Source organism: Gadus morhua, chromosome 4 (assembly GCF_902167405.1).
Source record: "Gadus morhua chromosome 4, gadMor3.0, whole genome shotgun sequence".
Lineage (NCBI taxonomy): Eukaryota > Metazoa > Chordata > Actinopteri > Gadiformes > Gadidae > Gadus > Gadus morhua.
In genome coordinates, this window is record NC_044051.1 from 8,094,559 (window position 1) to 8,109,558 (window position 15,000).

Sequence of the window (15,000 nt, forward strand, 5' to 3'; positions counted from 1 at the left end):
GTAAATATTCTAGAACACTCCGGGTGCTCCAGCAGGAGTCCTGGATCTGTAAAACCTGAATAATATCATATTATACATAGATATCTATATCATATAATATATATTATCTCGGCCAAAAGCTGTTGGCGCCTCCAGACGATGAATCTCAAACGACTGCGTCGGGTTCTCCGACGTCTCCGGTTCCTCCACGTCCACATCAATCTGAAGTAGACTGAACCACGACATGGAAGAGAAAGGGATTGTTGCCTGCGATTGTTGACCGCGATTGACTCCCGCCGGAGCCTCGCTGCCGAGGGACCACCGCCTCGGCAGCGGGCAGCCTGTTATGTGTGTTATGCGCCATAACACCAACAGCAGAACAGTTATCCAATTAACAAAGAAGTGTACAACACTTGCGCTACAGTGTGTGTAATCGCACACATACACACACACACACACGTGGCGCTCGCACGGTCGTGGCTCATTGGCGGGCCAAATTGTCAAGGCTGGCAAGGCAGATAAAGGGGAGGTGGCATCTCCCCTTACGACGACAATTCCAAAACGGCGTGTCTGTTAGGTGTGGAGTGATTAGCCGTTACAAGCTGTTTTTGATATCTGTAGGCTGGTAGACTGATCTATCCAGCAACCATCTTGGTGGACACGCCCACCTGTGATGTCAGAAGGGGCAGATTCCAAAACGGTTTGTAACGGCTAATCACATCACACCTGGTGGCATATCATGGGACCTTTAATATATGCTGTTCTTTGCATGTTCAATTTAGCATGTTGACTTTAGCCTGTTGCCGTTAGCATGTTTACTTTAGCATCTTCAGGGACGCTGATGACAGCAGGTTGACATCTTTTTTTTCCTTTGAAGCAGTTTCAGGACTATCTCTACTATCTCGGATTCATTGCGAAAACGCATTTAGCTGTAGAAACCCTCTAATACATATTTACTAATATCCTTTTACCTTATCCACACTGGGACCTGGTTTCAAAAAAGTGTATTTTCGGCCACCGAAAACACCGGATCCGTCTGGACGGTCGGCCCAAACGCACAAGACTTATGGGTTTTCACCCAAAAATCATTTCCGTGTGGACGGGGCCTTAATGCTAAACTCACCTTCAAGCCACAGGCCGCTAGCGCTGGCGCTAGCACCAGGCTCACTTTATCTCCCACGCCGCCAGTGGAGTGTTTGTCCACCACAAGCCCCGCCCACTCCTCGGGCCACGACAGCACTTCCCCCGACAGCTTCATCGCTTTGGTCAGGGCCATCGTCTCCGTGGCAACCATGCCCTTCATGAAGATGGCCATCAGCATCGCCCCTGGACACGGAAACACACCTTATAGCACCTAACATTAGGTACCACTTAACCCTTTAGCACCTTACATTAGGTACCACCTTATCTTAGGTACCACCTTACCATATGTATCACCTTAACCTAAACAATACTCAACCCTCATAGCACCTTGCCTTAGCTACCACTTAACCCTACCTTAGGTACCATTTAACCCTTATATATCTCCTTACATTATATATCTCCTTACATTAGGTACCCCCTTACCTTATGTACCACTTAGCCTGAAACACCACTAATTCTTATACACCACCTAGTGCTTGTGTTGCACTTCATGGTGTGTGTGTGTGTGTGTGTGTGTGTGTGTGTGTGTGTGTGTGTGTGTGTGTGTGTGTGTGTGTCTGAGAGTGTGTGTGAGTGCGTCCGTGCGTGTGTGTGTTGACCTGTTTGAGCTTCCTGTATGTTGTTCTCAACTACAGCCTGGAGGAAGAACTGGATGTCATCATCACTGAGGGCATTGCCGTCCCTCTTCTTCTTGATCAGATCTGGAATGGACAGCATGGTGGCCTGCATAATGGGCGTGAGGAATCGATTACTCGAGTACTCCTCGTTACAAATGAACTCGGTTGGTGGACAGGCAAACTCGAGTTTGCATATACACACATAAACAAAGTTTTCTGAAGCAAATGTATCAATTTTCTGTCGGTGCCACTAACGCATGACGTGGGCACAAAGAAAATGAAATGCATCCAATTCCATGGCGCGTTCCGTGCCGTGTGCAGGCACGCCAGAATTCAAAAAGTTAAGAGATGGCGGTAAAAGCAAACCGCAGCGAAGAATTGAAATACTTTAAAGAAATAGGAGATCATAAGTTGAAATGTAAAATATGCCAAGCGAAATCGAGCTACCAGAAAGTACTATGCGGCAACATATGCTCGTGAAACACAACGGTGAGTTCGGGAAAGCAGACCCGCAGCAACGGTGAAAGTGAAAGTGTGTCGGCTATTTTCACCGCCGCAAGACGCAGCTGTAATCCCGGGCGTGTAGAGAAGATTAGAGTATTTCCATAGTCCATTTGCTGCCGTTTTATTTGCGGCTTTAAATTATTTGCAATGGTTAGGCTACTTGTTTCTTTTTTTTTAAACTGTTACAGGCCTTGGTTCGACGAGATTTAAATTGTGAGACGCATATATATTTTTGTAAGGAAAATGTGTTTTGAACGGTAAATAGCAAAAATAAATAATGAATACTCTGATAACTCTGACTGTTTTGATGGAGAATAAGCATTACATGTTTGGTTGGTAATATTGACGTAGTCAATATTAATATTGACGTAGTCAATATTACCTATCAGGCCTATTCCTGCTGCAGATGCGTTGCATTCTAAAAATAGATTTGATTTAACGAGTACTCGATTGATCCTCGAGGAATTCCTTCGATCACTCGAGTTTGGAATTTACCACTCGTGCCCATCATACATTAGACCTCCATCTCTAAAGTAGTGACACTTTGTTAAACCATCTCTATAGAAGTGAATCTACTGATAGTAATAAACCATCTCTATAGTATACAGGATTTTTCAAATACTGAGGTCAAAATTCGGCAGACCATTTGCATTATCATTTGCTGCAACAAATGATAACTTTTATTGATGCAGCCTATTACCGCTACGTTGCATCTTTGCACGCACTGCCCTTGTTCTGTGCTTGGTTATGGTTAACCTAACCATAACAACAGAGGGTTTCTCATCTTGCTGCCATCTAGTGGTAGACCAGCGGATTAATAGGTTTTAATTACTCTGCACGGTTATCACAGAAACGAAACGGAAAGATAAAAATCCCAAGGACACCGCCCAGATAGTATTGATAGTGTTAAACGGTTTGACACTATCGCTATTGTCAGGGCCGTAGCTACCATTGAGGACACCGAGGTCATGTCCACTGTATATTTCTCACTATAACTGCTACAGAGATGGTTTAACTTAAACCATCTTTATAGTAGTGATAGTGTTAAACCATCTCTATAGTTGTGCTAGTGTTAATCCATCTCTATATTAGTGATACAGTGTATTAAATGATCTCTATAGTAGTGAAAGTGTTAAACCATCTCTATAGTAGTGATAGTCTGTTAAACCATCTCTATAGTAGTGAAAGTGTTAAACCATCTCTATAGCAGTGATAGTGTGTCAAACCATCTCTATAGTAGTGATAGTGTGTTAAACCATCTCTATATTAGTGAAAGTGTTAAACCATCTCTATAGTTGTGATAGTGTTAGAACATCTCTATAGTAGTGAAAGTGTTAAACCATCTCTATAGTTGTGATAGTGTTAGAACATCTCTATAGTAGTGAAAGTGTTAAACCATCTCTATAGTAGTGATAGTGTGTTAGACCATCTCTATAGTAGTGATACAGTATATGTACCAGTCTGCAAGCCCAAAAACAAACACACACACACACACACACACACACACACACACACACACACACACACACACACACACACACACACACACACACACACACACACACACACACACACACACACACACACACACACACACACACACACACACACACACACACACACACCCCTACCTGATAGTTGCTGGGGAATGATTCTGTGGTCTCGGTCCGTATCGTAAAATTCAAACTGTAGACGTCAGAGACAATGGGAGAGCAGAACGCAGGGAACTGACCAATGGGAGAGCAGCTGACGTGGAGGTGAGAGCTGCGAGGAGCTAGAGCGAATCGCCGCAGGACGGGATGAGGAGAAAAAGAGAAGGGGTCAAGTCCACTAGAGCTGCACAACAATATGCAGACAAGCCTTAGTTCTCCCTTCAGTTCCTTTCATCTCTCACATGAAAGATGAGGAACTGCAGCCATAGAACTGGTTCATGGTACGCTATGTGCAGCCATAGAAGTGTTTCATGGTATGGTCTGTGCAGCCATAGAACTGGTTCATGGTATGGTCTGTGCAGCCATAGAACTGGTTCATGGTATGGTCTGTGCAGCCATAGAACTGGTTTATGGTACGGTGTGTGCAGCCATAGAACTGGTTCATGGTATGGTCTGTGCAGCAATAGAACTGGTTTATGCCTGTGGGTCAGGGACTGGGGGTTCAACGGTCGGACTGGTCAGTCATTAACGCGGCTGTGTGTATTCATAAGCCAGAGGTCCACATGAAACAGACAGACAGACAGACAGACAGACAGGTGAACCTGGGGGAGTTTATAGTAAATTAGAGTTTATTAAAAGGTTACATCTGCCCAGGACTGAGTTTAGTTGCCGTGACAACCGCCTTCCATAGCAGGTGTGTGCTTTTAGAAAAAGAAAAACAGGACTCACATCAGCCACCCAAAATAACTACGAGCACATCTTCATCATCGCTATAAATTTAATACCATGTGGTCTTCATCAACAACTTTAATACCATGTTGTCTTCATCTATAACTTTAATACCATGTTGTCATTATCTATAACTGTAATACCATATAGTCTTCATCTATAACTTTGATACCATGTTGTCTTCATCAACAACTTTAATACCATGTTGTCTTCATAAACAATTTTAATACCATGTTGTCTTCATCAACAACTTTAATACCATGTTGTCTTCATCTATAACTTTAATACCATGTTGTCTTCATCTTTATCTTTAATTCCATGACTTCATCATCGCTATAACTTTAATACCATGTTGTCTTCACCATCGCTATAACTTTAAAATCATACTTTGAAAGAGTTTAATCAGATGTCACACATCTGCAACCACTTGGACGGTGTCGCTATGGCAACGGTAGGCCCTGTTGCCACGACAACGTGATGGCCATCCTCTCTTTCTGCGAGAGTTACAAACTGTAGAGCCGACTTAAGTTGATATACCCAATTACAGGATAGGAATATAAAAACTATAGGCTTCAGACTGTCATATAATCTATAGAAAACGTCCTCCGGAGTCTTAGAAAGAGTAACCAATACTCTGGGTCTAAATGTATTGCAGCTAGGAAAGCGTTTCAATGGAAGTTAACTAGAGATGAGAAGGGCAGCAGAGAATAGTAAACCCATGAAGTAAACCCGGTCAGTTCTGATACACCGATAGGTAAAGGGGTATAAACCCAGGCTTATGGGGGCATGGGGTGGTGGTGCACGTTTCCGGGATGACCGTGGTGTGGTTACCAGGGCGATCGCGGTGTGGTTACCAGGGCAATCGCGGTGTGCGGGGGTGATCGAGGGTGAAGAGGTTATACTGGAGAGTAGATAACGGTTAACTAGTTAGAGAGGAACGATAAAAGAGGATGATCATTTCTGTACAGATGGCTTTAAAAGGAGATAGCACCGCCCACAGAAACTACACCCGGCTATGGAGCGTCTCAAAACAAACACCACTACAGTCATTAGTACTCAACACCAAACCATCCGCAAAACAACCTCTGAATTATAGAACCAAGGGATTACAAAGTCTACGCCAACATTATTCCAAGCTTGTAAGTGAAGATTGTGAATGACTAATAACTCCATAGAAACACAAAAGTCTAGTAAGAAAGCTGCTATGAAACCAATAGAATGGTTTAGCACACTGTTAGCCTGCTAGCCAACTTAGCATGTCAGCGAAGTCAGTAAGTTAGCTAACATACTGAGTTAACTGGACTAAATTGGCTAACACACTGAATAAGTAAACTCAGTAAGACAGCGAATTTGCCAATTAAGATAAATCGGTAAGATATCTCAATCGGTAAGTTAGCAAACTTACTTCTTAGTCTGTGAAAAAGAGAACAGCATCAGATCCTCAGAAAGGTGATAATCTAAAATGAAAACAAATAGAGGCAACACTGCCATTCATTTTCCTTCAAACATACTTGATTTAAGAGCTAGCTAGCACTAGATGGCTAGCCAGCGCTAAAGAGCTAGCGAGTGCTAAAGAACCAGGGATGAATCCCAGAGCAGGGAGTACAAATGCCGAGAGATCAAATTGCTTTGACTGCCTGAGATGTTTCAGTGACCAAAAGAGCATCTGACCAGAATATCAAGACTAAGATCTTCCCAGGGTCTGAGGAAGAGAGGTCAGGGGTCAAGCGGAGGCGTCCAGGAGCTGGCGCAGGGCGCGCTCGATGTTGATGCGGTGGCCCAGGCGCGTGACGCCCAGCTCGGCGTAGTCCTCCTTGGTGAGGGCCGGGAGGTGCGAGCCCTCGATCTCGTGCTCCTGGAAGCGCTGCCGGTGCTCGGCCAGCCCCACGCTCTCCAGCCAGTCGCCCACGTCGTACTTGCTCCACAGACCCAGGGGCCGCTGCCGCCAGGGCCGCAGGGCCAGCAGGGGCCCGCCCAGCACGGGGGAGGGGCAGGGCGAGGCGTGGGGCGAGGGGGAGGGGGAGCGGGAGCGCGCCCGGGCGCTGGCGCTGCGCATCACGAAGCGCACCTCCTTGGGCTCGGAGGGCAGGCTGAGGCTGGACGACTTGAGGATGGTGAGCCCGCGGCCGGAGCTCAGCTCGGGCCGGTCGGGGGAGGGCGAGGAGCCCAGGCCCATCAGCCTCTCGGAGCAGGGGGAGGGGGAGGGGGAGGGGCTCCGGCGGGTGACGGGGTAGCGGCTCCCGGGGCGGACGGTGTAGCTGGTGCCCCTCTGAGAGATGGTGTGGAGCTCGCCGAGGCTGGAGAACAACCTGCAACACACCGCCGCGCGTCACTATTCAGTGTTATCTTCATCATCAATATTACTGATATGAATATTATTATATGCATAAATTATTCATCGCATTATTCAGAATGTTAGAAATAGCATGGTTAATGGAATGATGAATAGGATTATTTATAGCATTATCAACAGCATTATTTATTGTTTTATTAATAGTACTATTAACAGCACTATTAATAGCATTATTAGTAGCTTTTTTGAAATAATGTTAAATAGTGTTGGGATTGGGGTTATAGGTTATCAGGTTAATACCGAACCTGGTTATTAATTGTAAGTATTATTACATTATTATAACGTATTGTTAATATTATTATGATTCATAATGAATCAGCTTTAACAACAAATGTTTACCCAGGGTATAAAACCTACGATTTACTGTCTTCAAAGTCTGCTACACATCTGGAAGAAAAAGAACAAACATCTGGAACACTAGAACCATCTGGAAGCCTAGAACCATCAAGGACCATCTGGAACGCTAGAACCAAACCATCCTGTGACTGACCAATCTCTAACCTAGTACCTAGACCCACCATTTCTAACCTAACAACTTACCACCTCCAACCTAACGTCTAAACTGACCCCCTCTAACCTAGCACCTACACCTAACCTTTTCAACCAAACTAACGCTAGTGCGTGATGGGTAATGACCTAGTCGACCGTTTCCATGACAACACACCTTGCCCCGCCCACTGGCGACCTGCGTCCGGGGTCGAGGGGGCTAGGCTCCTCCCCCAGGGAGTGGCTGTCTTTGTTGAGCAGCTGCAGCCGATTGGCCAGGTCCAGCCCCGAGCCCGTCCTATTGGAGAGCTCCAAGGCCGTGCTCATCCTATTGGTCAGATCGACGGCCGAGCCCGCCCCCTGGCCTCCCAGGGCCACCGGCCGGCCCCCGTCCCCTGGCTCCGCCCCCCGCTCCGCCCCCCGCTCCGCCCCCCGATCCGCCCCCTCGCCGCCCCACAGCTTGGACCTCCTCTGGAAGAGGTACCGTGGCTGGCGGGCCGAGGGGCCGCCGGAGGGCGGTGAGGGGAGGAGCTCGCTGTCCGACGACTGCTTCAGCAGGGGGTCCCTGAGGGCGGCACGGCCGCGGCCCACCGGGGAGCGGAGGCGGGGCTTGAGGCCGGGCGGGGCCGGGGGCGAGGAGGGGGAGGGGGGGGGCGGGAGGGGAGGCCAGCGTGATGGAGGGAGGGAGGGAGGAGCTGGGGGAGAAGGACCCGTCCTCCCCCGCCGCCTCCCCCCCCCCGCCCCCCTCGCCCGCTCGCCGGGGCAGCAGAGCGAGGGAGGGGGGCGGGGGGGAGGGCAGGGAGGCGAAGGCGGGGGGGGGAGACACCAGGCCGATCCTCCTCAGCTCCTCCCGCGTCTCCTCATCGCTGGAGGAGAGGAGCGCCGGGGGGAGGGTCACCGTGAAGGCCCCGCCCTCCTCCTCCGAGCTGCCCACCGTCAGGCTCCTCCTCCTCTCCGCCTCCCCCCCCCCCGGCCCCTCGGCGGCCGGCGGGGGGGCGGGTCTCCAGCGCTCGGGGGAGGGGCCGGCGGGGGAGGTGAGCCCCCCCTCCGTCTCGGGCCGCTCCACTGGGCCCTCGGGGTAAAGGGGCGAGGCCTCGGGGTAGAGGGGCGGGGGCTCGGTGTAGAGGGGCGGGGCCGGCCGCTTGTGCCGCAGCTCCGGGCTGGCGAGGGGCGTGGCGGCGGGGGTGCGCTTGGCGCGGGCGTCGGGGGAGCCCAGGGGGGAGGAGCCCAGGGGGGAGGGGCTGCAGGACGCCTTGCTGCGCGGCTCGGGGGAAGGGCTTCGGGCCGTCAGCGCTCGCTCTCTCGCCGCCAGTGCCAGGGCGAGCGGGGACGAGGGATCTGGAAGACAAGAGGTCATGGGGTCACGGAGAGGACAGGGGGGAGGGTCAGGGGTCACAGTGGTCAGGGAGAAAGGGGTCATGGAGAGGTCAGGGGGGAGGGGAGTCACAGAGAGGGGGGGGGGGGGGTCAAGGGTCACGGAGAGGCGGAGGACTGACCTAGAGGCTTGCCGGTGAGCGGGTGGAGGAAGGTGTGGGGGGTGGGGGAGGGGGAGAGCACAGGGGCAGGGGGGGGCAGCTCCCCCAGGTCGTCCATGGAGTGGCTGAGGGTCAGGAGGGGCGGGGCGTGGTCCGACCCCGCCCCCTCCACCGACAGGAAGAGGGAGGAGCGGCGGCCCTGGACCCGGGCGCGCTCAGACAGGACCTGCTGCTGGTAGAGCTCCGCCCTGCTGGGGAAGGGCACGCCCCCTTCCTGCGGGTACAGCTCCGCCCTACTGGGGATGGCCCCGCCCCGTTCCTGCTCCTTCTGTCCCAGACCTGCAGAGGAGACGAGGACACTAGGAGAAGAGACGAGGAGACTAGGAGAGGAGAGGAGAGGAAAGGAGAGGTAAGGAGGGAAGAGGAGAGGAGAGGAGAGGAGGAGACAAGGAGAGGAGAGAGGAGAGGAGACGTCACCTTGCTCCTCCACTGGCGTCTGCTTCAGAAGCGGCGATTTCCTCCTCTGGGGTTTACTGGGTGGAGCCTGCTGGCCGACATTACCATACGGGTTTTCTATTTGACGGCCCCGCCGACGCGACAGAGGGGATTGGCCGACAGCAATGATGGCGGGGTGAACCGAGAGTGAGTCGCTGTGTGTAACCGTGAGTGCAGGTGTGTGTATAGGTGTGTGTATAGGTGTGTGTGCAGGTGTGTGCGCAGGTGTGTGCGCAGGTGTGTGCGCAGGTGTGTGCGTAGGTGTGTGCGCAGGTGTGTGCGCAGGTGTGTGTACAGGTGTGTGTGTGTCGCGGTGTGCAAGTGGGTGTGCAGGTGTGTGTGTGTCGCGGTGTGCAGGTGTGTGTGTGTCGCGGTGTGCAGGTGTGTGTGTGTCGCGGTGTGCAGAGGTGTGTGTAGGTGTGTGTGCAGGTGTGTGTGTGTCACGGCGAGCAGGTGTGTGTGTGTCTAAGGAGTCTTGCAGGATGATCATGGAGCGGGCTTTTCTTTGGCGCTCTGCGTGAGCGTGGCTTCTCAACGGCGAATCAGAGAGCTCCTGCAGCCGTGGCTCCGCCCCCGGCTTGAAGCTGGAGCGATTGACCCCCTCCCCCCGGATGGGGGGGGGCGGGGGGAGGAAGGAGGGGGGCGGGCCGGAGTCCAGCAGGTAGAGGGAGGGGGAGGAGGGGGAGGAGGGGGGCGGGGGCGGGGCTATCTGTGGCGGGGGCGGGATGAAGCCGTCCGTCAGGGAGGAGCTCCGAGGAAACCGGTGCTCTCCAATCAGAGCGGAGATACGATCGTCCTCGGGAGTCCCTGTGAACCAATCACACGTCAGCACACCCCCCTGAGCATACCGATGGTGTGTGTGCGTTTATCTAGTGTGCGGCCGTGTCTCAATTCAGAGGACGCATCCTTCGAAGGACCCGGTCTATGAAGGTGTGGCCTTCGTAGACCCTGAAGGCCGAACCGAAGGCCGAACAAGCGTTTTAAATGAGATGGTCTGGCTTACGGACGATTTCCAGTTCGCGTAACAAGCCGTTAACACCCATTACCTCACAACGACAAGGTAAAGGGTGTCACCTAGCAACCCTGACAACTGCGGCTCACACCGGACTGCGGAAGGGAGATATGGAGCCGTTATATAATAATTACATAATCAATAACGTTAATTAGTTTAACATTATATGGCTGGTGTTAATGTCATTGAACTTTGACAGTAAAGGTACATATTTAAAATAGTCCAAACTTTATTTTAATATAAAAATAGGTTTTTACATAGTTTTGGCGTTAAATATGTAATTTGCTGCAGCTGCCGCTCTCTCTGCCGCTTTTTCTGAAAAAATTCAACGTGCAATGTATCATGGGATACCGTGGGCCGTGTAGGATTCAGCAGGTGGATCCTTCAAATCCAGGGAAAGAGGGCTGCATTTGTAGGAGCCTTAGAAATGCGACAGCCTTGACGAGCCGCTGTGACGCAATCGGTCTTCAAATGCGGCCTTCGAAGGATGGAATTCAATTGAGACGCAGCCTGTGTGTGTTTGTATAGTGTGTTTACATAGTGTATAGAGTGTATGTGTATGTGCGTGTTTGTGTGTGTGTGTGTGTGTGTGTGTGTGTGTGTGTTTGTGTGTGTGTGTGTGTGTGTGTGTGTGTGTGTGTGTGTGTGTGTGAGTACCGAAGGACTTTGTCCTGCTCATCCCTCTGGGGACGGCCATGGTGGTCTTCTCCACCGGCTGGGGGGGGGGCAGCCCCTGACGCTCAAACAGAGACTACGTTCACACAAACACAGAAAACACACACACACACACACGCACACACGCACACACACAGACACACAGACACACACACACACACACACACACACAGAAAACACACACACACACACACACGCACACACGCAGACACACAGACACACAGACACACACACACACACACACACACACACACACACACAGAACACGGTAGTAGTATTCAGTATTCAGTACCACTACGGTAATATTATAATTCACATATATAACTGAATTAGTACTGTAGTAGTACTAGAGTACTACTAGAGGTAGCCTGCGGTACTGCGGCGGTCCTCACGTTGATCTCGGCCTGTGTGATGCGCCGGCTGCTCGGTCGCTGTCGGACCGTCGCCGAGCGCACTTCCTCCGTCGGCCGCGGCCTCATTACCACTTCCTGTGACGTTCCCGCCAGCATCTCATCCAGTTTCTCTAGAAACACAGTGAGCCAATCAGACGGCAGCGTCCACTCAACCAATCGGGCCCCTCACAGCATTGGTAGCGTACAGGGCCGGCGCTCGGCATAGGCGACCTAGGCGATCGCCTAGGGTGGCAAATGTGTTGGGGGCGCCCTCTGGTGGCACCCTTAATTAATTAACAAATGGAACGGAGAAGAGAGGGGGAGCGGGATTAATTGTTGGGGCGCACTGAAACCCTCACCGTAGTACGCAGGACAATGTGATAAGGTGCACCGAAACGGTCAGCGCCGGCCCTGGTAGCGTATTAACATAGTCTACCCTAGGATCCTAGACGCTAGACGATTCGGATTGGCAAAGCCTCCCCGGTGACATCACGTCATCACATTGTGATGATATTCATGACATCACAGATGACATCACTGACGTCACAACATGACGAGTCTGACCGCACAACAGCATCCCGTCATCACAATGACATCACAATGACATCACATCAACACAAAACCTATGGAATCTGACGTCACGTCACCAACACACGAGCGCCACAACATGCCTGCACCACAGTTACATCACATTGATTACATCACGGTGATGTCACTGTGACATCACGAGCACACTACGACCTCAACACTGTCGAGAACGCGACTCACCGAAGCGCCGCCTTCTGGCTGAGGCTTATCGATGCAGAGAAACACAGGTTAGCATGATGCTACATGAGATAGTAGCGTTAGAAACACACAGGTTAGCATTATGCTACATGAGATAGTAGGGTTAGAAACACACAGGTTTGCATAATGCTATATGATATAGTAGTGTTAGAGACACACAGGTTAGCATAATGCTACATGAGATAGTAGTGTTAGAAACACACAAGTTAGCATTATGCTACATGAGATAGTAGGGTTAGAAACACACAGGTTTGCATAATGCTACATGAGATAGTAGTGTTAGAGACACACAGGTTAGCATAATGCTACATGAGATAGTAGTGTTAGAAACACACAAGTTAGCATTATGCTACATGAGATAATAGTGTTAGAAACACACAGGTTAGCATAATGCTATATGAGATAGTAGTGTTAGAAACATACAGGATAGCATTATAGAAAAACCCAGGTTAGCATTATGCTACATGAGATAGTAGTGTTAGAAACACACAGGTTAGCATAATGCTATTTGAGATAGTAGTGTTAGAAGCACACAGGATATCATTATGCTACATGAATTAGTAGTGTTAGAATCACACGGGTTAGCATTATGCTACATGAATTAGTAGTGTTAGAATCACACAGGTTAGCATTATGCTACATGAGATAGTAGTGTTAGAAACACACAGGTTAGCATAATGCTACATGAGATAGTAGTGTTAGAGACACACAGGTTAGCATAATGCTATATGAGATAGTTGTGTTAGAAGCACACAGGATAGCATTATGCTACATGAATTAGTAGTGTTAGAATCACACAGGTTAGCATTATGCTACATGAGATAGTAGTGTTAGAAACACACAGGTTAGCAAAATGCTATATGAGATGGTAGTGTTAGAGACACACAGGTTAGCATAATGCGATATGAGATAGTAGTGTTAGAAACAAACAGGTTATGCTGCTATCCATTTGGATTTACGAAGTGGTAAAGTCGCAAACCTCCCAGCTTTCTTGCGGCAATTCACTGAGGCACGCCCCCTTTTGGTCGTAGTATCTCGTCGCTTTCAAAGTAGAGCGAGCAGAGCTGTACAACTCGCAAAGAAGATGGCTGCGCCCATAGTTAATGGGGGATGAGATGTATTTTCTTTCTATTTGTACCACGTTGGTGGTTTTAATGTCGTTTTTAAAACCTCTTACACACTTGATTTCATTGCTGCTTTAATCCGGTCACCAATATATGCATTGCACGGTCTTGCTTTGCGTGCAATTCAATGTAAAGTTTTGTTTTGAAGCTGGTTTGCTAAAGAGGCTATGTTGCTAATGATGACTAGCCTGCTACTACTCCCCCTCGTGGCTCGACAGAAACACAAATGGCAAACTGTAAGGCTGGAGCAAGGGAAAAACGTCACGTTCTCGCTGAAGCTGGTCGTTCGTACCAGCGTACCATCCAAATAGATAGCAGCATGAGTATGATGCTACATGCAATAGTAGTGTTAGAAACATACTGGTTAGAATAATGCTACATGAGATAGCAGTGTTCGAGACACACAGGTTGGCTTGATGCTACATGAGATAGTAATGTTAGAGACACACAGGTTAGCGTCAAGCTACATGAGATAGTAGTGTTAGAGACACACAGGTTAGCGTGAAGCTACATGAGATAGTAGGGTTAGAGACACACAGGTTGGCACAATGCTACATGAGATAGTAATGTTAGAGACACACAGGTTAGCATGATGCTACATGAGATAATAGTGTTAGAAACATGCAGGATAGCATGACGCTACATAAGATAGTAGTGCTAGAGATACACAGGTTGGCATGATGCTACATGAGCTAGTAGTGTTAGAGACACACAGGTTGGCATGATGCTATATGACATGAGATGGTAATGTTAGAAGCACACAGGTTGGCATGATGCTAAATGAGCTTATAATGATTATAATGATGCTAGGGGTGCTAGAAGCAGACAGGTTAGCGTGATGCTACATGGGCTAGAAGGGATAACAGGTTAGCATGATGCTACATGGGCTATAGTAGTATGAGTATTATTGGTGGTATTCATAGTAGTATTAATGTTTAGTACCTATTTCCTCCAGGTCAGCTGTCATGGATTAGTAGTATTGACAGTATTAGTAGTATTGGTGGTATTAGTAATAATGGTTAAATAAGAAGTATTAGTAATACTGGTAGTATTGCATTATGATGTGTAGTACCTATCTCCTCCAGGTCAGCGGTCATTGACTTGGAGCGCAGAGTTAAAGATGTACTGGGAGCCCTCTTCGGAGGGGGCGGAGCTACAAACAACCAATCACAGAGCAGAGTTAAAGATGTACAGGGAGCCCTCTTCGGAGGGGGCGGAGTTACAAACAACCAATCACAGAGCAGAGTTAAAGATGTAAGGGGAGCCCTCTTCGGAGGGGGCGGAGCTACAAACAACCAATCACAGAGCAGAGTTAAAGATGTACTGGGAGCCCTCTTCGGAGGGGGCGGAGCTACAAACAACCAATCACAGAGCGGAATTAAAGATGTACAGGGAGCCCTCTTCGGAGGGGGCGGAGCTACAAACAACCAATCACAGAGCGGAGTTAAAGATGTACAGGGAGCCCTCTTCGGAGGGGGCGGAGCTACTAACAACCAATCACAGAGCGGAGTTAAACATGTACAGGGAGCCCTCTTCGGAGGGGGCGGAGCTACAAACAACCAATCACAGAGCAGAGTT

General features: G+C 49.5%; 2 protein-coding genes across 4 annotated transcripts in view; both read right to left on the reverse strand.

The window, feature by feature from the left end:
• The window catches only part of LOC115542463 (thymidine phosphorylase), a 7,276-nt gene extending 3,272 nt beyond the window's left edge, over positions 1-4,004 (reverse strand). Inside the window, exons 1-3 of one of the 3 annotated variants that reach the window (XM_030354727.1) lie at positions 3,875-4,004; positions 1,722-1,845; positions 1,103-1,305 (exon numbers count right to left, since the gene is read on the reverse strand). In XM_030354727.1, coding sequence (XP_030210587.1) covers positions 1,103-1,305; positions 1,722-1,839 — 321 coding nt within the window. In that variant the 5' untranslated portion in view covers positions 1,840-1,845; positions 3,875-4,004. Of the gene's footprint in view, positions 1-1,102; positions 1,306-1,721; positions 1,846-2,186; positions 2,212-3,874 lie in introns of those variants that run through there. The other 2 variants (XM_030354725.1, XM_030354726.1) reach the window with 2 other exon arrangements.
• Positions 4,005-4,502: 498 nt separating this feature from the next.
• The window catches only part of LOC115542443 (SH3 and multiple ankyrin repeat domains protein 3-like), a 27,073-nt gene continuing 16,575 nt past the window's right edge, over positions 4,503-15,000 (reverse strand). The window contains 10 exon segments of the mRNA XM_030354682.1: positions 4,503-6,933; positions 7,335-7,364; positions 7,642-8,114; positions 8,116-8,801; positions 8,960-9,277; positions 9,416-10,240; positions 11,103-11,196; positions 11,513-11,643; positions 12,281-12,304; positions 14,495-14,575. Of these exon segments, the coding sequence (XP_030210542.1) occupies positions 6,348-6,933; positions 7,335-7,364; positions 7,642-8,114; positions 8,116-8,801; positions 8,960-9,277; positions 9,416-10,240; positions 11,103-11,196; positions 11,513-11,643; positions 12,281-12,304; positions 14,495-14,575 (3,248 nt within the window). The 3' untranslated portion in view covers positions 4,503-6,347.